This window comes from Leuciscus leuciscus (genome assembly GCF_965113295.1).
Source record: "Leuciscus leuciscus genome assembly, chromosome: 8".
Classification (NCBI taxonomy): domain Eukaryota; kingdom Metazoa; phylum Chordata; class Actinopteri; order Cypriniformes; family Leuciscidae; genus Leuciscus; species Leuciscus leuciscus.
The window spans coordinates 26,414,142-26,438,140 of NC_138732.1; the positions used below are offsets into that span (position 1 = coordinate 26,414,142).

A 23,999-nucleotide genomic window follows, 5' to 3' on the forward strand; every position below is an offset into this window, starting at 1 on the left:
CGAAGCTAAAGGCATAGGGATTCGCTCACAACCTGATTGGTCGGTTTTTATGTCGTATATTTTGAGACGGAACTTACCGAACATCCAAAACAATGCTGTGTGCGCTGGGATAAATGTGCGAAGCCTACATATGATAGTGTTTTGACCAGCTGAGAACTCGTGAAGAGCTTATAAGATGTGTAAAGGAGTCGGAACAGCGGCAGGAATCCCTCCGTCACACACATAATGAAGATCTGCTGTGAGGAGATGCGGTTCTAATGCCTGAACTGAACTATGATGGGCAACATCTCATCACTATGACTAGAAAAAACTGGCATACTTGAGTATTCATCTTGTGACGTTGTGTCCCATTTCCCAAGTCTTTGGTCCGTGTTGCGTTCATATTTCATTCGAACTGCACTAGAGTTCGTTTCAGGTCTGGTGCGCACCAGGGTTTGGACTCCATAAAATAAAGTTTAAATAATTGTTTATTATTTTATCTTAATGGTACTTTAAAAATATATATAAATAGTATTATTGTAATAGTAGTCATTTATACATTCTGTAAAAGTTTATCCAGTGGGCTTCTTACCCCAGTAAAGAGCCATCTTACCGCTCTTTATGTATTATTCATCAGACTTTACAAAACTGTCTGAGCATTTCTGACTTTTTCCCCCTGACTTGTTTGTCTTCAGAGCTAAGACTCCAGAACTGCTGCCGGAGCCTGAGGAAGAAGCTGAATTAGATTTTGAGGATGTTCGACTGGATTCCGGTAAATTCATCAAGATCCAGTCCATGCTCAGATATTGAACAAGTCATTTGAATCAAGATGAAAGCTTAATAAAAATCTGTCCTCAAGAGCAGTGTGTCTGTTTCACAGATAACTGTGACCTGCATTTTGAGGTGGATTCTGATGGAAGCAGCGGTCAGCCGCTCTTCTGGGAGAGATTCCCTCTTCTGTGGTCAGGGTGCAGGATGACCCATGGGTTTTGTCATGGGAAGGTCGGATTCGAAGCCAAGGTGTGAACTTGTGAATCATGTAAATGTTACATTGTCGTTTACCAACAAAAGTAATTAGTTAAATGGCACCGTCATTTTCATATTGGTGAATAATTCCTCTTTTGGGTCTCCAGTTTGTGAAGCGACTGTCAGCACCTGCAATAGACACGAGCGACGACCCTGATCCACATGTGCTCAGAGTGGGCTGGTCTGTGGACAACACAAGCCTTCAATTAGGTGAAAATGACATTATAAAATAAGTTGCATTACCGTCCTAAAAGGTTTTGACAATTATAAAGATTATGGAAATTTTGGTTGGGAAGTATACAAATGTGCAGTGCTAAGGATCCTGTTATAGATTAAAACTTAACACAGCTATAAAAATGAATCATATGAAATAATCTTTTTATCAGATTTTTCTTGTTCTCTCAGGAGAGGTGGAGCTGTCGTATGGTTTTGATGGACGGGGGAGGATAGTAACTGGAGGAAAGGAAGAGGCATTTGGTGAGCCCTTCACAGAAGGAGATGTCATCGGTTGCTATGCAGTAAGTTTCAAAGTTATTTGTACAGAAGTAGGTTATAGTATAGCTGTGTCCCAATTCAGAGGCTGCATCCTTAGTCTATGAAGGTCGAAGCGAGTGTTGTTAAATGGGACGGTCTAGTCTACGGAGGATTGTTCTTGTCATCTAGAAACTGTGACTTCTGCTGATGACGAACGACAGTAACGTTTGTACTAGACTTTTTTGAAAGTTATATTAAACAGTCTGAAAACAATACAGGGTTCACAACCAGTCTATCAGTCAACCAGTCACTGATCTATCAGTCTATCACTGATACACAACCAGTATCAGTCAACATTTGAATTGCTTTAAAGTTGTTGTTTTTTTACGTTTGTGTAATTAGATATTTGAATAAGTTGAAACACAATACTTGCATTTTAAAATAATCCGGCATTTGAGTGCAATGAATCTTGGGATAGGCTAGGCTGTGAAGGATCCACTCGTTCACGGCCCAGGACGCATTTGTAGAACGCATTGGAAAGAGCCTTTGAAATTGGACAGCCTTTGTAATGCCGCTGTGACGAATGCAGCCTAGCTTAGCTTACCTTATTCATTCTATGTTCTTTTGATCAACATCACATTGCTCTTGGGTTAATTCAGTTCAGGTTTATTATCGATTTGTATCTGTTCCTTATCCAGTTCATCAGTGAGACGGGAGAAGCGACACTTTCATTTCACAAAAATGGGCATTCTCTTGGAGTGGCGTTTCACCTGACGTCTTCTGCTCTTAGAGGTCAAGCTCTCTATCCCCACGTACTTTGCAAAAACTGTTCGGTTTCGGTGAATCTTGATCCAGATGCTCCCTGGCATCCTTTTCCTGCTGGTTTCTGCACACTAGTCATACTTCCTCCTGGTCAGCGGACTCGCACGACTTTACCTACAACATCTAAAAGTGAATATGAGGTAGGAACATTTGTAAAAGTGTGTTAAACCCTTCCAAAAATAAAATAAACAAACATCTGGATGAATATTGTTATTATGAGATCAAATTCTGTCTTGTGACCCTCTTTCTCCATCTGTCAGGTGCTGATGATGGTTGGTATGCCAGGTTCTGGTAAGACCCACTGGGCTCAGGCTCATATGCTCCAGAACCCAAGGAAACGTTACAGTCTTCTGAGTACAGTCTCCATTTTGACCTGCATGAGGGTAAGAAAATCTATCAAGATTATGTGAAATGGAAATCATCCAGACACACAGTGTTTTGGTGCATGTCAGAAATAAGACTTGCTCTCACCAAGACTGATGTTCTTCACGAAAATTGGTTCAATTTGTCTGTTCAGATCATTCTGAGTGTGCTGAATGAAAATGCTAATGCACTCCTTGACACTTGGCTCTTATATAAAAGCAGAAATAGCCAAAAATAAGAAAGATGAAAATCACTGTTGACTCCAATTTGATCTGTTATTCCTTGCCGCAACAACTCCCTACCATCAAGATTTTTGTAGTGACGTTTGCATTTATCAAAAGGCTGTTTGTACTTAGACACCAAACACAGCAGCTGCTCAACTTTCATCTCCAGTTTGGGATTCTTCTTCTGTGTAACCACTTTCATCCAGCACAACAGTTTTGTTCGGACACACCACAAAGTTGTAGTTTTATGTAATCGCAGTGGCTCTGGGCATGTTACCAAAAGTGCAAATTTGATTGGTTTGGACTTGGTTCATCAGAGTGTGATGGAAAAGAGATTCTCCATAAATATGTAAAAAACACCATTGACATGATATGTACTGTATGTAGGTTGCAAAATAAAATGTTTATAGCACAGAATTTTCATGAAGAATATTGGTGGCATAAATGGGCCTTTATCATAAAAATGAGTTCCAGACTAGTACCACTAGTTATTTTTGTACATTTACTATTATTACAGTATATACATATTATTAAAGTTATTAAAACATTAGTGTTGTGTTGTTTAAAAATGAATATAAATTTGTTTTACTTTTATTATTCAAGGTCTGAAAACATGGCATCTTTTTTTGTTATTTTGACCAGTTGTCATTTTCTGCAAATAAATGCTCTACATGACAATATTTTTATTTTAAATTTGTAAGAAATATTGTCAGTAGTTTAATGAATAAATCAAAAATGTTAATTTTACATACACGTTGGAATCGTCGGCCATCAGGGCCAGGCAACGTCTGCTTTCGCGTCAACTCAACACGCATGTGTCGTGATGCTCTCGTGAACGTGCGTTAGAGATTAATATTTTGTAAATAAAGTGGGTTTTTTTGCGCAAACAAATCACTTGATAAAACTTAGGTTACTTCATAAAATTTAGGTTAAACCACTGGAGTCACATGGTTTAGTTTAATTATGTCTTTACTACCTTTCTGGGGCTTGAAAGTGGTAGTTTCGTAGGCTGTCAAGGAACAGAAATCACTCAGATTTCATTTAAAAAATATATTAAAATACCTTCATTTGTGTTTCTGCACCAGTAAATGTGGAATATTCAAACGATTTTGATGTAGTTCTTTTACAATTACCCAGTTAAAATGCATATTGCCTGCAGTGCACAGTTGTTTTAAAGCCATCCAGTAGTGGCGCCAGGGCTTGGGCCCGTCATCGCTGCTTGCAGCTATCTAAATCTAAAGTGTTACCTTTTTATCTAATATTTATGTTATTTTATTTCAGCTTTCAGTTAAACAATTTTTAATAGTTTTAGTTAACAATAACAACACAGACTAGTACGAAGTTCCCATAGTCCTGGAAATGAATAAAATCGTAATTCTTCCTTTAGTGTTCATGAGTACAGTTATATTTCCATCCACATTCTCCGTTCCTATAGGAGCCTCCTGGAGCCAATCACAGAGACCTGATGCTGCAACAGGCCACTCAGTGTGTCAGTCAGCTGATCAAAATAGCTGCAACCAAGCGGAGGAACTACATCCTTGATCAGGTAATCAGGAATATGTGTATGGTACGGTGGGCCAAAGCTTCATCTGCTTGTCCTTTCATTCATGTGTTCTCTCTTTTTCACTTTAATCTCCTAGGCCAACATTTATCCATCTGCCCAGCGACACAAGATGCTCTGTTTCCGTGGTTACCAGCGAAGAGCAGTGGTGGTTTTTCCACCTGACGAGGTGTGGAGGAGACGTCTCATACAGCGCCAACAGGACGAGGGCATGGCCGTTCAGGAAGTGTCTCTTCACAAAGCCAAAGGTCAGACTTTAACCTGGGTTACTTGATGACCGGTATCAAGACACATTTCCGTGTTACAGCTTGGTCTTGGACTTGCTACACACTTGTGAAAGATTTGTTTTCATCTCTTCCAGTGAGCTTCACACTGCCAGAGCAGGGAGAGCATCTGGATGAGGTGACGTTTGTGGAGCTCGGCTCTGACGAGGCCCTGAAGCTCTTAACACATTATAAAGAGGAAGCACGCCGCCTCTTACCCACTCCTCCCAAACGCAGGAAACACAGACAAGGAAGTCAAAAACGCCTCATTCATCATTGTGGTAAGAAGAGATGATTTCACTTCTGCTGTTGCGTTGTTGAGAGGAGTGTGTCCTTCATTGCGATAATGGAAATATTTGAATTAAAACACTGTTACGAAGATTAATGTTGACAAGTAAAATGGCAGGAAAATATGTCCATGAAAATAAAATATGACTAGAAATATAACACTGCTAGATTATCAATAATGCATTAATGTTCATGAAAAAGAAGCATCTAAAAGGAATGGCTGCATGAGGTGAAGCTGAAGAGTGAATGAACACCAGTTAATTGATGCCCGTTCTATATGACACAGGAGCAACGTTTGTAAAAAACGTTTGTAATTTTAAAATTCATTGTTTCACTTTATTTCACCAGTCTGGACAAAGTGTTGTCCTACGCTAACCAATCACACCTCGGGTACCGCCCAAAATAGGACAATAACCAATCAGAAAAATAATAATTAAAGTCACGGCGATCATCGGTTTCATGATCGATCATCACTGTCACGTCAGAGTACCCGAGTACTCGTGCACATCCTTAGATGTTATGTATAGGTTTGAAAAGGCTTCACCAGAGCTGATCAGCCCTATACGACTACGCAAGTTGCGTAGGACCCCGCAAATTACTCAAGGCCCCGCCTCCCCCTCATGTCAAAGCGTGTCAAAGTTTACAACATCGATGAGAAAATAAGGTGTAACTGTACTTCTGGTCACGAAAAGAGAGAAAAAAAACACCATTAGAGTGAATTGTGCGAACAGCAATCAGGAAGACTTGTGTTCTCTCCTCTCCAAATTTGATGTCAGCAAAGAACAGTAAAGTTAAGTTGATGTGCATCTCTCTCTAGTCTGTCTGTCTGTCTAACCCAGCTGGGCAATGCATCTTTTGGTCTGTCTGTGTCTTGCTTGCTAATGCCGGCCACTTCCAGGGCTGTGTTCTGAGACTTTGTGCCTGACGAAAAAAAAAAGTGAGAGTGAAATACAACTATTTGATAAACGACAAAGGGCAACTGTGTTTGTTTATAAACTGCAGCTCGGAAAAGATAAACACGTCACACATTAACATGCGTTCATATACGCGTGCACGAAATGAAACGCGCACTTTCCAGCAAAACATCTGTGGGGACCAGTACAATATGGGCGCGATGGCACTCCTCATTGTAGGCGCACATACTTTTAAAACAAGACAATGATTTATCTAGTCTCCAAGTCAGTTTAGTTACAACTCTGCAATAAAGCAAGATGGAAAGCAATGTGTTGACATTGACTATTGATTTTATAGGCTATATTGGCTGGATATAGGCTACTGGTCAATATGGATGCACATCCCTCAGTAAATATTAACCATTAAGTATTGCTTTTATCATTTAAAACACAGTGAAATGCTATGGCAAGCCATTTTAGCTTTTATTCATTCACAGGATGCATTTTTTATATCAATAATTAAATTTGTACTATTCAAAATGTGAATTCTTGATATTAAGAATGTACTTTTTCTAGTAACAATGTCTATTTCTGATATCAGGAATTACATTTTCATTAGTACTAGTTAAAGGAGTGGGAGCACTGGGGTGTCAGGTGTGACTGTGTGGCAATGGAAAATGGTTTACATGGCTCATGGGTCAGGTAGGACGGCCCCTTAACAGAATTTTGCTTAGGTCAGGTATCTACACAGTATCATTGTTTCTGCATTACAATCATTCAAATTATCACAGAAGTACTGGGATAAAAGTTAATATTTCAAATATAAATGATGATGTATATGGTAGCTCAAATTAATCACCTTTTGGCTTTAAATAAAAATTGGATTAATTACATCGTTACACCAGTAGGTGGCGACAAGTGACTTAAAAAATGTATTTGTCATTCAATCGTTCATTCAAGTGATTTGTTCAAAAACGCGATTCATCCAGTAATGAAACAAGTGAAGTCTATGAGTCATTCAATTATTCATTAAAAACCTTTTTATTTTATTTTATTCAAGTTAATGATTTAAAAAAAAAAAATAGACTGCAGCTATTAACATTTTGTTAGAACCTCTAAAAAATAAAAATTATTTTGTTTAGTTCAGAATCATGGGAGACTCGTGATCTCTTTTTTTAAAGGATTGCGCCGCTCTAAACGTGTGTGATTTTCATTTTCTAAGGCTGGAGGGGAGGTCCATTCGGCTGTCACAATCAACACTCCCACTGTGCATCTCAGAAAGCACATGTAAGTTTGTCAGTGTGTCAGATATTCAAAGCAACATCTGCAGGACGTTTATATGCTGACTGATGTGGATTATTCTCTTAGAGTCGCCGTCCATCTGCCTTCGGATGTAGCAGTGACCCTCAGAGATACAGGAAGTATTACAGGCCGTACACTGGGCAGGTGAGAAAACAACCATGTTTGACATTCAAAATAACATTGAAAATGTGCATATACTTAATACATCTTTGTTTTTCTTGCAGCGGAGCTTTCCTGAGCAAAACCAGAGTTATGGTAGCATTTATTATGGATGTTCAAGTTAGTTGAAGGGTTTCTGATAAACCCAAAACTTTTGTGTAGCAGGAAAAACACTCCAAAACAGCATGTTTTTTGATTAGCAGTGCTTCACCTTTACAACAGTAATTGGCTCTGTCTGTCTGTAATTTCATTAAGAAAGGTCATTGCTTAATGAGGAGCTGGCTTGAGTACAGGAATGCAGTTTGTTTTTAAAGGGTGGCTAATCAAAAAATGAAAGATCCCGTCTTCATTCATGTCTTTAGAAACCTGTGTGACTTCTGTGGAACGTGATGGTAAAGTCAAAGCTGCTCAAAAGGGATTTTAATCTACAAAATGTTCCAACTTTTATATTGTTTTAATCTATTTTCTAATGACTGAGAAATCATGAGATGAATCATGTTTAATTTGTTCATTGATATTAACAGTAACAGTTTACTGTAAAAAGAAAATACAATTATTTCTTGACATCCATCTTTACTTATTTGTACTGAACATCCATTCAAAAACATTTTGTAAATGTGTGTAAATCTACAGCGATTCTCCCTCCGATTGTCACATTTCGCTCATTGTGGCTTGTGAGGGAATATTCTCTGTAAAACTGTTTAAGGAATATATTTATTGTGAAAACTGTTCTCGTCAGGTTCATACATCTAACATTTATAGTGGGATGAGTACAAAATGAATATGTTTCAGAATTGTAATCATTTGTTTTGCCTTCCCAGTGTTTTAATAGTTAAATCTGTGCAATTTCTGTCGTAGTATAATATTTGTTCCCTTGAGCTTCTTTGAAAAGACTTTCACTGTGAATCCCAAACTGTTATAGCAATATTGCACCAAATTAAAAGGTCTTAGTCATTTGTTTTTAAACTTTTATTAATTTATTATAAAGCTGTTTATTCAATACAAAGAATACATTTCATAGGTATCTCTGTAAAATATACTTTATATGTGTTCAGTACAAGAACTTTTATGTATAAATATCATGAAAATGACTACAACTTTATCATCCACTAGTATACAAAATGTATTTGTATAGTATGTTTTTGCAATTTTTCAAACAAGTCTCTTATACAATACACTACTGTATGCAACACAACTCAATGTTATCCCTGATATATCATTAAAGTTTAAGTGATCTGATGAAATCAGTAATCCGGCATCACCCTCTGATACAGGAGCACTGCACCTTTAGCTGAAGGACACATCTCTGACCACAGGGGGGAGCGATCGTTTAATTGGAGCATTTTCTGTAGAATAGGGAAAATGACATAGAAATGTCAAATTTCATCTTTATACACAGAATGTCTTTTGAGATGCCAATATTCTGTTTTTAATGACTGTCTTGAAGACATCTTGCATATGTAAAGAGCTGTGAATATGAAATAAACGGCACACAAGTTAAAACTGTCTGCATCTGAAATCGCATACTTTCCTACTATATAGTAGGTGACAAAAGTAGTATGTACTCATAAAAGACTAGGCAAAAAGTACTCGGATGACCTACTACTTCCAGCATATTCCGTGAGCAAATGATGGGACAATTTACTATCCCATGAGGACACGGGAGAGGATTTGTGAATGGCATTGAAGCGACACAACTGATGCTGCTAGGTCACATGACAATGACAGCATACTACATTCATACTATTTAGGACATACTTTTTTTTTTTGGACGCAGCCAACATCTTGTCTGCATTTATTTAAATGCTTACCGCTCGACTAAGAAACAGTATGTCAGTGGACTCATGGGCTTCAGGACCTCCACGTCTATAGAAGTCTCTCACTTCCTCCGTCGTCAAAGTGCACCTTCACAGAGTAAAAAACACAGCAGTGTAGTTCTGTAAGAACAGCTCATCATGTACAGATTAAGATGATTTAGGATGGGGTTTACCTAACGTAAAACTCTGCACTGGGTCGGCCTGCACTGGTGTGGTTCAGCGCAATTCCCATGAACAGCGGTTTGCTTAGAGAACCGACAGGAACGTTCACCTGCAATGAGCAAGAACAACAACAGCAAAGAAAGATGATGAGATCAGCATAGTGGCATCAACGGCCACGATTTCCCAATATGTGGTTAAAGAAGTGTGTATCCGATGTGAAGTCCGCAGATACACACCTCATCACTGATCTCTGCACACACAGAGGAGAAGATCTCAGAAACAACGGCTCTCTCCTTACCCTGCAGAAGCTCGACACATATGGCCTCCTCGCTGACCTCCGGACACACCATCTGCACGCACACGACAGATTTCAGATATTCTTCATTATTTACATTTACATTTATGCATTTGGCAGACGCTTTTATCCAAAGTGCGTTACATTCTTATCAGTATCTTATGTTCATAATGTATATACACCGAAGTGGCCAAAAGCGATGTCTGAAGGGCATATTTGTTTTTAATGACCCTACAAGTTAGATTAAACAATCAAAATATGAGGATTATTAAAAGAATATATATTTTAAATATAAAGAAAGAACAACACACTAACTTTGGTTAAAGTATTTATATAATAAAAATAAAAACCTACACTACAACATAATCAGCTATTAATATTTCATTGGTTCTCTCTAGTTTTTGCATGAGTTTATAATTTCTTTTGTATGACAGCCTGGCCAAAAAATGATATCCGCACAATTTGCCATGTTTCATTGCGTTATCACAAATATAACACTGGACTCCTTGCACAACTATGTAATATTCTTACAAAATATATATTTTTAACAATTATTATTTAATTTAAACCATTATTTAATATAAGAAGTCTCATATGTTGAACAAGATTGCATTTGAAGAGTTCAGAACATACCTATTGTGATGAACTCATTTTTATCAAGCTTTCATTTCAGTAATTTCACTTAAATGACAATTATAATAGGTAATTTTCATTGCCATTTAAGTGCAATTACTGAACTTAAATATACAAGCTGGATAAAAATGATCATTCTAGAAGAAAATTTCAGACGGCACTTAGAGGCTTTTGCATCTGAACTCTTCATTTATTAAATCAAAAAAAGGTACATACTTTTGAGTGTGTGGCAGAAGAGTAGACGAGCTTTGGGACATACTATCACGTCATACAATTGCGTCTTTAACGGTTGCTCTCTGTCGCATCCTGTCACAGTAAACTGACCTGTCAATCATCTTGTCAAGGATAAAATCCTCCACATTTAATTTCCTACCGTATCAGAGAGAAATCCAGAAGCACGTTGATCTGCAGTCGCATGTCTTTCATGCAGAGAACTCTCCTCATATTCATTCATAATGATGCATTTAAAAGTTGTGTATATTGCCAAGACAGCTGATGATATAATGTATGAAACCCTGATGATGTGTCTGACCTTTGGTTCGGGGTGACCTCCAGGTATGTCTAACAGTCCTGCAGCCTCGGCCACTTTCTGGCTCCTCCTCAGCAGGACCACGTCTCCATCAGCGGTTGCCATGACAGCGCCCACGCCCAGCGGCTGTGCGAGGAACGCCTGCGGATCTGCGCGTTCATTCCGTCCGTGACTCTGCAGGTTCGCCGCCTCGCGCGACCAGTTAGTCCCTAGATAGTCTCTATAACAGGTCAGGCCTAGCTGTAAGTTTAGGACACATGATAGCTCGTGTTTTGGTAATCTGTCCGAGGATGTATCGCCACTTTCTAATTGGTCTCCTTTGTTTTGGACAGCCTGTTCTCCCATTGGTTCGTTTTCCATGACGGTGAGCATCGCTGAATGCAATCTGAATTTAGCCCCGTTGAAGAGCCATGGTTCCTGGGTCACTCTGTCACTCCACACGGCTTCAATGTGCTGCTCGATCTCAGGAAAACTCTGCCGATTGAATCTAATGTGGGAGTGTAGCACATACAAATACGCTTTTGCCTCAAATGTATAAAGTGTGTTTTTAACTCTCTCCTTGGTCTTTAAAAATGGCGGACATTTAATAGCTTCATTTATTGATAATGTAAAGATACAAAATAGATTTTTTTTTCTTTAAAAAAAAATGTAATATGACAATACACATTTTAAAAACTGATGACTTTGCTTCCTCATTTCATAACACCACTGCACGCCACGTCAAATATATAACTTATATATATATATGAAATGGAAAGATACTGTACCTGTCTGAAATTTCTATGTGTGTTTGATGTTCTCCGAGAGCCTGTAATGGATCACAGTGCAGCATGAGGGACACCTCTGGATCCATGACAAAACCTTTCAGACTGCTCCTAAGTGGACTTTCAGCATGGGTGTCTTCTTACTGAGGTGCCTACCTAGGCATGCTTTTTTTGAACAGTGTACATCCAGATAGGCTGTATGTTTTGAGACAGTTTGAGTTTGTGAATCAACTGATGGATGCCTCGTGTCGAAGTCTGTCTGTTCCCGTTTCATGTACTGTCTCAACTATAAAAACAGATGGGTTAGCCTTACAAACGTTTAAAAACAGCAAACAAATGTGACAGAAATATGCAATTTAATGCCTAAGAAACGATAAACTTACTTCCTTACCTAAAAAACTTGCTTCCTTATCTAAAGGCAATAGGACTCTTAACTGAACAACTTCCGGAAGCGCTGTACTTCAAAATAAAAGCCTGGGTCAACAACAATTTAACAAAAAGTACTGTCTGAAACCTAAACAAAGTACAGGGTGCGTTGTATATTATCTGACATTCAAATACTCGATTTTACTTAAACTCAAATGCTCCAGCTATATCTAAAGTAGCCTATTTACATAGCCTACCTTGTATCTATTCTACACCACACTTTTATCTCAAGTGACGAGTAAAATGCCACTTTACCTGCCTTTATATTTACATGTTTTTTATCAAAACAAATCACTTTTTCCATTTACGTTCTCACACTGTTACTCCGCAGCTTCAATCATCATTTAGAATTTTGAAAACAGAAAAAGAAATCACACTCGTTCAGAGAGACTTTTAGTCCTGTCAAATATTTAAAAACACTGTAATAAAGACTTTCTTCTAAACTACAAAATGCTTTCAAGACAATCCGACATTTGATTTAAGAAAAAACAAAACAAAAAAACAATCAAGTTTGTTTGCTGAATTTTTGTTTTTATTTTATAGGTTTATATGGGATTTTTCCCCCTCTTTTTTTGTGTGAAACCAAAGCCAGCATGACCAAATTACACAGACATAAATTATATAAATAGACATGTGACACACATTCTCATCTATTGCTTTCTTTAAAGCGGTTAATACACATATCAAGTTGCCCACAATTAAGGCAACTTATTTTCTGGACATCAAGAAGAGAGAGGTTGCCCACGAGACAACCGTCTGCAATTCCCAGGTTTTAAAAAACAATGTAAAAGTGTTCTGATAAGACAATAGAACTGCACTTTTCATATTCTGTCCAGAACTAGAAAATATTAAAATTTTGCCATTCACGATTAAGGAATAGAAAGTGCAAGACAAAACCACCAACCTAAAGAAAATAACTTAAAACAACATAACTGGTCATCAAAAAAGAAAATAATATTTTAAGCAAATTAAATACCCCCATATATAACTATTATACAGAAAATTTGTCTAAGAAAACTCCAAAACAACTCAATTGCAAATATTCGAAGTATAATTGAATCAGATAAAAAGTAATATTAAACAAAACAAATTATCTGATACATGTGGTCAAGTCATTTCATCTTCATAATAAGAATGGCCAATGCAAAAAAAAAAAAAAAAGCAATGTTTTACAAAGCAATGTTTCACAAAAAAAGATTCAACAGCCAATTTAATCTTATCGACAAGTGCATTTGGTAGCGATCATCTCCTCGTACTCCTTGTAGGCAATGGAGCCGTCATTCTCAATGGTCAAAACACTTAAAGGGTTGTACTCTGATGGCACACATGAAGGTCTGGGCACAGATGAGTCTAGCTTCTCATAAATTATGTTTTGAACCATGGTGTGCACTGGTGACCCATAGATGTATCCCACGGCCCTTGGACAAAATCCCTTACAGTACCTCGGATTGTACTTGTGAGGCGCTATGATCCAGTGGTCCAGTTTGAGCTGATTGAAGCTCACTCTGAAATCATGCAGGTCACAGTCATCTGTTGGAAAGTCATACATGGGGATGAGTTTGGGCATGGTTTCCGGCAAATTGGTGCTCTTTAGGGTTCCTCGTCGCTTTCGTGAGGTTGACTCCCACATTGTGGACTTTCCATCCCAGATGTTGGATGTCAGATCGACCATCCTACCTTGCGTGGCTCTTCTCTGGTATGCGACCTCACTGGTGTCATTTAGGTACAAAAGAAGGGACGGAGATCTGTGAGTTAGCTCAACTGGACTCTTGTAAATCTGGCCTCCAGGTCTGGGGACCATATCTTCAACGCAGGTCAAGTTGATCAGGAGATGGATGTCCTTCTTATGGGCCTGAATGAGAGGATGGAGGAAGGAGGTCACGTCAACCTCCACCCAGCGGCGACGGACTCTTCTCTCGGTGTGGACGTGGAAGCTGAGTAGCGGGACTGACTGCTGGGTGCTGAGATGGTGAGAACACATCTGATCCTTCGAGGGTTTCTGCTCCTTCACATCCAGATAACAGAGCGACGTGAACGGGGTGATGTGGTTGTGGTCGAAAGAGTACAGCAGCACTGACTTCAGTAACTGCTCCTGAGTCCTCACTCGATTCAGACTGTAGGAAATATCCTGCATGAAGAATTCTGACAAGATAACACATACCGTTGAGGAACACATCCTTCTCTTGACAACAATTATACTGTTTATTCATTTCTTGTGAGTGACTTGTGATTGCTTGACTGCAGTTTCATAGTCAGTGGCATAATGCAATACTAGTGTACTTTTAACTGCATTCTGTGTGGCGTTTACTATATAGCATGTAAAGCAGTACATATGATGCAATAATTAACATTCCGAATATTAAAGGGTTAGTTCACCCAAATATGAAAATTCTGTCAGTAATTACTCACCCTCATGTTGTTCCAACCCCGTAAGACCTTCGTTCGTCTTCGGGACACAAATTAAGATATTTTTGATGAAATCTGAGAGCTGATCACTTCTCCATAGGCTGCTAGGTGACCGAAACTTGCTGGCCCAGAAAAGTTATTAAAGAGATCGATAATATAGTCCAAGTGACTACAGTGGCTCAATCTTAAGTATATCAAGCGACGAGAATACTTTTTGTGCGCAAAAACAAACAAAAACAACGACTTTATTCCACAATTCATTTCCTTCTCTCTGGGCCTCTAGTTGGTTCACGTAGTGTTTTTGCGCTGCGCGTCTGTGTTATACGTCATCACGCATCACACACATGACCAGCGTCGGCCAATAGTGAGCCTACGTGGTGACGTGTAACACAGACGCGCAACACAGACGCGCAGCGCAAAAACACTACGCGAACCAACTAGAGGCCCAGAGAGAAGGAAATGAATTGTGGAATAAAGTCGTTATTTTTGTTTGTTTTTGCGCACAAAAAGTATTCTCGTTGCTTGATATACTTAAGATTGAGCCACTGTAGTCACTTGGACTATATTAACGATCTCTTTAATATCTTTTCTGGGCCAGCAAGTTTCGGTCACCTAGAAGCCTATGGAGAAGTGATCAGCTCTCAGATTTCATCAAAAATATCTTAATTTGTGTCCCGAAGACGAACGAAGGTCTTACGGGGTTGGAACAACATGAGGGTGAGTAATTACTGACAGAATTTTCATTTTTGGGTGAACTAACCCTTTAATGTACTCTACTGTTGTCGCAGAACCTTATTACATTAATTTTTAATAGAGGTGGGCAACATTCGGGTTCCAGAAGTAAAAGTCCCATGCACTTTCTCCATAAAGACACTGATTTGTAACAGTGTATATAAAGTTCACCCAAAAATTCTGTCATCATTACTCACCCTCATGTTGTTCCAAACCTGTACAAGTTTCTTTCTTCTGTTGAACACAAAAGATGATACTTTAAAGGGGGGCTTTTATGCTTTTTCACGCTTTCAACTTTAGCTCATGTGTAATGTTGCTGTTTGAGCATAAAAAAAAAAAAAATCTACAAAGTTACAAAACTCAAAGTCCAATCCAAAGGGAGATATTTTATTTAACAGAATCCACTTTTCAAGAACTACAACGAATGGTTTGTTTGGACTACAACGTGATTTTTGGGGGGCTTATGAAGTCATAATGTAGGACCACAGAACCACAATGCAGGCTAAATCCAAGTTGGATCACAACTTGTAAGTATGTCTTACTATTTCTAGTTGCATTTTCTATTAAAAGTTCCAATTATAAGTTTTGTAGTTGCTATGATGTAAACAAAGGGCAAAGCTGTTTGGCTCCACTCGCCTGCAAGCCAACATTAGTGTTGATATAGTGTTACTGTAGCTTTTGTAGGCTCTCGCTTTTGTAAGACTGTTCACCGCCCTTTAGTAAACCTAAACTTGGTTTTGTGATGGATTACTGTTTGTATTACCATAGTTTTCCGACAAATATCATGATTAAATGGTGTATAACATAGTTTCTAAAATGTCTAAGAAAATTACAAGAAAAAAACATACCACTCTGAAACGTCCTGTGAAATCCGTGCATGGACGATCCTCCTGTTTGTTAACATTCTTAAGTCTGAATCAGGCTTGAATTGGTTTGAAATTAACGCTATCCTTAATATTTACATCTGAACAGATGAAACTAGCAGTTATGACGGCGGGAGATTTCCTGAACATGCGCTAAGCGTTGCCAATCACAACACACTGGGCCAGCTAACCAATCACAGCACATTTCATATTTCGGAAGGAGGAGCTTCATCGAAACAGGAACTAAACGACGCGTTCGGGCCAGACTGTGGAAAGAGGTGCTGTAATAATATGCTGTAATGTGAAAAATAATGTGTTTTTTGAACAATCAAACATGAAAGCATATTGAAGTACACCTCAAAAACAAAATCAAGACTTCGTAAAATGGCATACTAGGACCCCTTTAAAGAATGTTGGTAATCAAACAGTTGACGGCACCCATTGACTTGCATTGTAATATTATTTTTTTCCTACTATGGAACTCAATGGCTACCGTCAAATGTGCGGTTACCCCCATTCTGTAGAATATATGATTTTTGTGTTCAACAGAAGAAAGAAACTCATACAGGTTTGGAACAACTTGAGGGAGAGTAAATGATGACAATATTTAACATTTTGGGTGATCAATCCCTTTAAGACTTACGTTCATCTTCGAAAAACCAATGAAGACATTTTTAATGAAACCTAAAAGATTTCTGTTCCTTCTGATTTCTTGATTTCAAGAAAAGATTTCTTGATTTCTGTTGAAATCAAGGTGGTTAGGAGAACAAAAGTCATATGGGTTTGAAATAACATGCCGATGAGTAAATTATGACATCATTTTCACTTTTAGGTGAAATATCTCTTTTAGCATACAGGACTTTGGGTCCACCAATCAGAGAAGGCACTGACACCATAGAAAGAAGTCGAATCAGTTTCCCCATTATATATGTAAAAAAAAAAATATATAATAATTAAATGTCAATAAATCAATAGTCATTTTTAATTTTTTGTTGATCATTTGCAGTGCTTTGGGATGCATACTGTATGTATCAGAAAAGAAGTACACAGTCCTGTATACCCAAGGTAATAATATCTTGTAGTTGGTTGTTTTAGTTTATACTTAGTTTTTTATACTAGGTTTTTTTTTTTTTTTTTTTTTTTGCTTATTTGAATAAATTTGGCATACAACTTAAATTACTCTTTATTACCTTCTTGTTTTTTGAGCAGTAGTATAAAATCAATAGCACAGTTGCAATCTTGCTGTAATATCATAAATTAATATAGTAACATCATATATAATACATGTATCCAGATCTGTGCTGATAGTCAGTATAAGTGTAGACTATAACTTATGTGATATTGCATGTAGTAGGCTATATGTAAAATATTCAAAGAATTCCATCATGTATAGATCGGAAAACTGTACACAGTAGGGCAGGCAATATTTCAGAAAGGATAGCATGGCAATGTATTCTGTAAATATTGAGTTCCTGATTGATAAAGCAACTGCATCTTTTCAAATAGTTTGTAAACATATGCTACTATGAGATACACATATAGTATAATATAAAGTATGCTTTACCTCGGTTTTGCTCGAGACACTCCTCTCGAGGTGTGATGAGACGCGCAGTGTTGTAGAGGTGAGATGCCTCGGGACTCCTGTCGGGTTTGGATGAAAGTTTATACAGTCTCTTCATGTAACGTACATATCTGGAGTCAGGCTTGGCTCGTGGTGTGAATTCTCCCCAAGGGTTCTGCTCTGACAAAGCCTTCAGCAAAGGGCTCAGGATATTACCATGGGGAAGGAAGACGTCGGGTTCAACAGACTCGTTTTCAAAGTTGTAGCATGATGCAGGCCTAAATGACAGGCCGATAACCGCGAGAACCATAAAGTATCTGGATAGGGAACAACGCGTACCATATTTAAAAAGCGGCGTCGCCATATTAAATAAAGTGCGTTTATTTAAGAACAGTCCCGGAGAAGACTTCAGTGTCTTCGGCCAAACTTCACTTGCCACTTCCGTCGCCCTTCCCTGACAGACAGGTGTGCGCAATCAGGGAGAATTTGGCATAAAAGACGGTGTAGGTATCCACAAACTGTATCAAGTGAGATTTTGAAGAGTTTGCTATTAAGCGTCTCAAACAACGCCACATTGGATTGCTTGAGGGTCAAGTTATGGTTTATTTAATGCCGAAAAGAGCGAGTTCGTCTAACGAAAGTATGGCCTTTTGGCAACGTGTCGGTAACTAGCGTCACGAGGACAAAATTCTCCCCAGCATAGGCTAAATGAAAAATAAAACATAACTGGAGCATTTTCTGGAGCATCAATGCGCTGTGATTCAGCAGTCACTTTACTATGACATTGAATGTCTAAAACCCCCTCTTAGTATATTGGATAAAATATTAAACTCAGTGCTTTAAAGATGGAAAATATTAGTATCTTTGGTGACACTATCACCGTTAATGAAGATGAACTTTGGTTTTAGTGGATGTTCCACAAAAACTGGCAATTTATTTAAGAAATATTTCAAGTGTATTTCAAATATATATATATATTTCAAACAAAACATGTTTTGGGGAAGTATTGTTTTTATTGCAATACTGAACGACAAGATAGTATTGTTGTTTAAATATCCATATTTAGTTCCCTAGTAATGGCATCATAATGGAGGAAGTGACATCACAGTGGGAAAACAACAGTGTCAATATATGCAAATTAATATTTGTTTTGCAACTTTGTTCAGGCAGCAGACATGCATCACCTCAAATGGCCAACCTCATTGAAAATGAATTACTTCAAATTGCTGTCAAAAACTTTCACTAAATAATTTCACTGTTTAAGGCTTGTTTACTCTGAGTAAACAATCATGGTTGTTGTTGTGTTTTATTGTGTCAGTGTGTTCAACCTGAGCAATGTTACAGTAATTACACCTTTCTACACTATGGAAGGCCAAACAATTCAAAAATATGTGAATTTTACATGCAAGAAATTGACAATGTGTTGTGAAAAATGAATGCGTCCAGTGTAGAAACCTCAGGAACGATAAATGATGAGAACTATATTAGCGTCCACCACCAACCGCAGTTAATGGCGTCTGCCACTTTAAATGCTCGAGCTCTTTAAAGAAGAATTTTTATCATTCATGAGCTGGAGAAAAATCGTTCTGAAAGTGATTCCAACAATATAATTGGTCTGTCGTTATCATTTTAGTTGTGAATGTGGAATTCACTATATAGAATTAGAACAATTATTAAAACTTTATAGTTATCCTCGTTGATGCTTAAAGAATATTCACACAAAAATGAAAACACTGACATCATTTCACTCTCCCTCATGTTGTTCCAAACTAGTATGACTTACTTTCTTCTTCTTCTTCTTCTTCAAAAAAAGGATATTTTGAAGATTGTTTATATCCAAACAGTTTTGGTTCCCATTGACTGTTTTCTTTTTTTTTTTTTTCATACAATGGAAGTCAATGGCATCCGAGTACCGTTTTAGTTGCCGAAAAAAAGAATGCCAGACAGGTTTGGAACGACATGAGCTTGAGAAAATGATTAAATGAATGAATTTAAATTTTTGGGTGGACAATCTCTTTCAAGGCCAATTCACTCTGTGACAGTGTGACATTTCATAACCAGACAGTTGACCGCAGACATTGACCGCTATAGTAGGGAAACAATATAATGGAAGTTGAAACAATTTTTGTTTTCGGGTAAACTAACCCTTTAACAGTTTAGTTTACATTCTAAATCCAACTGCATTCAACTGAAACTTCAGAATATCGGAATTGAAGCATCACAAACATTACATCATTCTGAATTTTTCCTCCAGGAAACAATGACTTTCAATTGAGTCTCATTTTTTTCTTTAATTTGCCATTTTATTTGAAAGGGATGCTGTGGAACCGTATACTTCCTCAGCCAAATAAGTTTTGACATTTGTATTTTTAGCAGCCTATTATAAGTTAATGTCCAGAGTGACTGTGGGATCCTGCACAATGAAAAAGAATAACATCCTGGAGGTCGAACAGGAAAACACAAAGAACTATTATTCTGCTTTCTCTAACACAGAGATGCTAACTGCTACAACTGTGACAGACTGATAATGCTGAGAAAACAAAATTAAGTATTACATTCATTTACATAAACTTGAATTAAATATTAATATCAATAATCAAAGAAAGTTTTTTTCTTTCTTCATTTATGCTTAAGATATACTAGTCTTAGTCAGAATGTGCAGTTTAAGTGCTGAATTTTGGCTCAGAACAGCTTCATGTTGAACAGTGAACTGCTCTGAACCCAAAGGGTATACTTTCTGAAACGACCTTCACCTCGCGAGAGCAGCTCTAACTGAGAGGCAAGGGCGTCTGCATCATTACAGATCACTGCACACCAGTAAAAGCCTCTGAATGAAGTTATGCTAAGCTCCAGCGCCCATGAAATCATGCCTGAATCACTGCCTGACTGTGACAAAGGCCTCATTATATTTCCCAGACTGTTTCTAACATTCATAAATTCCTGGGATAAAACTGTGGTTTTATTCTCACACATTATATCAGTAATGTGGTCATTTGCATAAAGTTTGACCTAATTTTGCCAAGGCCTATCCAACTATTAAAGAACCAAGTTAGAGTTTATCTCTTTAGTATTACAAAGCATAAAATGAGTTCAAGAAGAACATGCCTTCATCCCACACAGAGGCCTCTCTCCCTTCCTTCAATGGCACGAGTGTTATGAATTAGGAATTATGCACAGCACAACAATCAGATAAGAAAGATGACCGAGTTACTGTTTGAGGCAAACCAGAAAATGCTCTCACAAGTCACACGGTGACATTATTAGTAAGACAATTAAGCATATTTTCACCTAAATTTGCATTACAAAGTCATTTTATGAGTTTTCTGCACTGTAAAAAGTGATCAGTTGACAACTTAAAAAAGTGAGGAAACCCGTTGCATTAAAATTTTTAAGTACATAATCTTCATATCATTGAAAAAATAAAGTTATGTGAACTTGTCAATTCCACAAAAAATCTTTTTTTTTATTTATTACGCATTAGGTCTATTTACGTAATAATTTAAGGCAATGGGTTTCCTCACTTTTTAACGTTTTTTTTTTAAGTCAACTGATCACTTTTTACAGTGTTATAGTCAATAGTGATTCACAATAGATTAAACAATATCGTAATAAAAGTTGTTCCCTTCTTTTCAGCATTAATAAAGGGAAGTACAACTAGTACCATGACATAATCATGTTCACACTAAAGTAATTTTGATACCTTTAGAGGTTTGTTTGTGTTTTTTTGCAGTATAGTAATGATCATTTTTGAGGAATTTTATTTTTTTTAAAATGTATCATGAAATTATGTTTTGAGTTAGGCTGTATATTTTTTGGTTACACTTTATTTTGATGTCCCCTTCGACAGTCTGTTGACTATAAGTAACGTTGCACCTACATGTCTACTAACTCTCATTAGGGTGTTAGTCGAGTATTAGTAGACTGGTAGGGTTAGAATAAGTTAACATGCACTTGCAAAGTTACTTATAGTCAGTAGAATATCTGTTGAGGAGCATCACGATAAAGAGTTAGCAGATATTAAGCGGACAGTCTACTAATACTCTACTGAGAGTTAGTTGACATGTCTAAAGGGGACCATCAAAATAAAGTGTCTTCCACATTTGGGGTAAAAAGACCTGAACATGTTCAGCTGTGTTAGTATCTTAAATTAATTTCCTTACTAGCCTCATTAACAAATATAATTATCAGTACTCTACTGTCCGCACAGCTGCCACTTTATAATTACCAAAAAAATTTATAACACGTATTAAACACAGTAAAGTTACATATGTCTATTTTTTTTGTGAGGTGTTATCTTTCAAGTACAGATATTTCAGTGTAACAACTTAAGTGCAATGTTCTTTCTCTCTAATGAAATGAAAGCTTGGCCGACGTCTGCATTTCTCTTTATGTCCAGCGACGTGGGGTTGAAATAGTTTACTCAGAGTGTTGAATCCTTTATGGAGGTCTGACAGGTTTTGATGATCCTTCAAATAATTTGGAGCATCCTGCTGCAGACAGCGAGGGTCTCCGAGCATCTTTCTGATCTCAGTTGACACATCTTGGCTTAGATAATGGTAGGGTTTTTTCCCACTGTTATCCCGTATGTTAGTGCTGGCACCATATTCACGCACCAGCAGTGAACACACACGTTCACGGCTGTGAATGGCAGCAATGTGGAGAGGTGTATACCCGTCATAAGACTTGGCATTAACATCGATCCCTGCTCCACTCTGTCTTGAAAGATCAATGACTTTACACACCATTTCGCCGTTTCCGCTTTTAGCAGCCCAATGCAGGACTGTGAATCCAGACATGAAATTCCTCTTCTCTGCCAGCTGAGGGTCTTGCAGCAGGAGGCTGTGGATTTGACGCCAACCTCCTGTTGCTGATTTCACAAGCCACTGATGCTTCACTGATCCCAAAGGAATTCCATCTGAGTCTTTAGCCTCATTACCACCAGGTTTGGTGATTTTGATACACCTTCGCAGTTGTGGAGAACCCTGGGCCTCCAGCTCCTTTCGTTTGACTCTCAGAGACCTGTATGGAAAACCTTCTCCAGCCATACTACCGCTCTGATACGCATTTGCCTTGACTTTAATGGTTCGCTCAGCTGTAGAAGGCGGTGGTTCGGCATCAGCTGTTTGTGTTTTAAGGTATGTTTTTCCCGTTTCGTTATTTTGCAACTCACATCGTGGATTTGGTGGAGATTGTATGGCCACAAGAGCGAAAACGGATCCTGGTGTGCCACTTCCAGCATCACTTGTCACACTGAGCACTCTTGCTGTCAAACACTCAATTGCATTACAGTCAGGTATCTCCGCATCATTTCCACTTGTACTGCTACTACTCACAGTTTGGATGGAGCAATGACAGTAATTGTTATTAATAATATCCACATTCTCTATTTCACTGGAATCACGCGCGGGGTTAACGTTACTACATGGCGATTTTAAGTCAAATAAACTGTTATTCGGTGTAATTTTTTCACCTGTGATTCCTTGGTACTTTTTCTTCACAGCCACGTACTTTACATCATCGACTTGTTTAACCACGGCGACGTTGTTGACCAGTCGTTTGAAAAGGTCTCTGTTTTGTTTCTTTTCCGCGGTGTCGCTGGAGTTTATAAGTCCTTTGAACTTGCTCACAAGCTCCGAGTTTTTCACTTTTCCCCCGTGCTCCAATAAAAATGCTAAGATCATATCTTGAGTCAAAGCCATTTCCCTGCCGCTGTATTTTTTATTAGTAGTTATTATGCGAGATGTTTCAACAACAACAACCTGCTGTTTCCGGTTATCCTTCTCTTCTCCAAGACCAGCACACGAGCGCGCGATGAGTGAAGGATGCGGCGCGTGCACGGCGGAGGGTAGCGGAGAGTGCACGCGCTAAAGTGTGAATCTGGTGAACAAACGTATCTAAATAACACATGAACTGTTATGTAACACTAAAAATAATTCCTACATAAAAAAGCAATCAACACCGTTCTTACATGCGTAGGGAGGGAGTTCGCATGTCATCTTCTGTTTAGTTCATTTGTATCGCTCTGGTAGGCTACATTTTTCACAAATAAGTTAGTAGGTTTAAGTGGTCGTATATATTTTTTTATTCTGTTAATTTGTTTATTTATCTAGCCTATTTATTTTTAAGACCTATAGAATCAACATAACATGCTTCTAATAAAAAAAATATAATAATAAAAATCTCCATAACAGACAGGCCTACCTATTGAAGATATTTATGTTGAAAAGGTTAACATAACACCAATTTAAAAATAACTAAAAAATAACACGAATGCTTTTTTATTATTATTATTATAAAACAGTAGGAAAATGTTAAAGACAAACGACATTATAAAGTTGAATGTTGCTGGGACGGACTTGATACTAGCGTCTGATTTTCTCACTCAAACCACTGCCTTCTGCTGATTCTGTTCTGATTGCTTTTGGGAAAAGCTGCTCATGACTGCTGGTCTGTTTAC

At 37.9% G+C, this 23,999-nt stretch overlaps 4 protein-coding genes across 5 annotated transcripts in view; 1 reads left to right on the forward strand and 3 right to left on the reverse strand.

Annotated features, from left to right (window-relative positions):
- Positions 1 to 23,715, reverse strand: part of LOC309504579 (ankyrin repeat domain-containing protein SOWAHA-like) — an 81,801-nt gene extending 58,086 nt beyond the window's left edge. The window contains exon 1 of the mRNA XM_082177740.1: positions 21,739 to 23,715. Coding sequence (XP_082033866.1) covers positions 21,868 to 23,241 — 1,374 coding nt within the window. The 5' untranslated portion in view covers positions 23,242 to 23,715 and the 3' untranslated portion in view covers positions 21,739 to 21,867. The remainder of the gene's footprint in view (positions 1 to 21,738) is intronic.
- On the forward strand, positions 63 to 8,217 carry LOC309504582 (heterogeneous nuclear ribonucleoprotein U-like protein 2). The gene is made up of 12 exons (XM_082177744.1): positions 63 to 751; positions 860 to 999; positions 1,113 to 1,215; positions 1,411 to 1,523; positions 2,178 to 2,441; positions 2,562 to 2,684; positions 4,324 to 4,434; positions 4,529 to 4,697; positions 4,811 to 4,993; positions 7,116 to 7,180; positions 7,262 to 7,339; positions 7,420 to 8,217. Exons 2-12 carry the CDS (start codon positions 955 to 957, stop codon positions 7,477 to 7,479), a joined length of 1,314 nt encoding a protein of 437 aa, XP_082033870.1. The 5' UTR covers positions 63 to 751; positions 860 to 954; the 3' UTR covers positions 7,480 to 8,217.
- LOC309504594 (uridine diphosphate glucose pyrophosphatase NUDT22-like) lies at positions 8,309 to 12,001 on the reverse strand. Of its 2 annotated transcripts, none has more exons than XM_082177756.1 (7): positions 11,946 to 12,001; positions 11,558 to 11,840; positions 10,794 to 11,277; positions 9,570 to 9,683; positions 9,345 to 9,442; positions 9,166 to 9,259; positions 8,309 to 8,700 (listed from the first exon to the last, which is right to left on the reverse strand). In XM_082177756.1, the coding sequence occupies exons 2-7, from the start codon at positions 11,641 to 11,643 to the stop codon at positions 8,599 to 8,601; spliced, it is 978 nt and encodes a 325-aa protein (XP_082033882.1). In that variant the 5' UTR covers positions 11,644 to 11,840; positions 11,946 to 12,001; the 3' UTR covers positions 8,309 to 8,598. The 2 variants fall into 2 exon arrangements, with proteins under 2 accessions (XP_082033882.1, XP_082033883.1); XM_082177757.1 differs by having other exon boundaries at positions 11,938 to 12,001.
- Positions 13,132 to 19,321, reverse strand: LOC309504588 (growth/differentiation factor 9-like). The gene is made up of 2 exons (XM_082177750.1): positions 17,546 to 19,321; positions 13,132 to 14,122 (listed from the first exon to the last, which is right to left on the reverse strand). The coding sequence occupies exons 1-2, from the start codon at positions 17,904 to 17,906 to the stop codon at positions 13,197 to 13,199; spliced, it is 1,287 nt and encodes a 428-aa protein (XP_082033876.1). The 5' UTR covers positions 17,907 to 19,321; the 3' UTR covers positions 13,132 to 13,196.
- Positions 23,716 to 23,999: the final 284 nt, after the last annotated feature.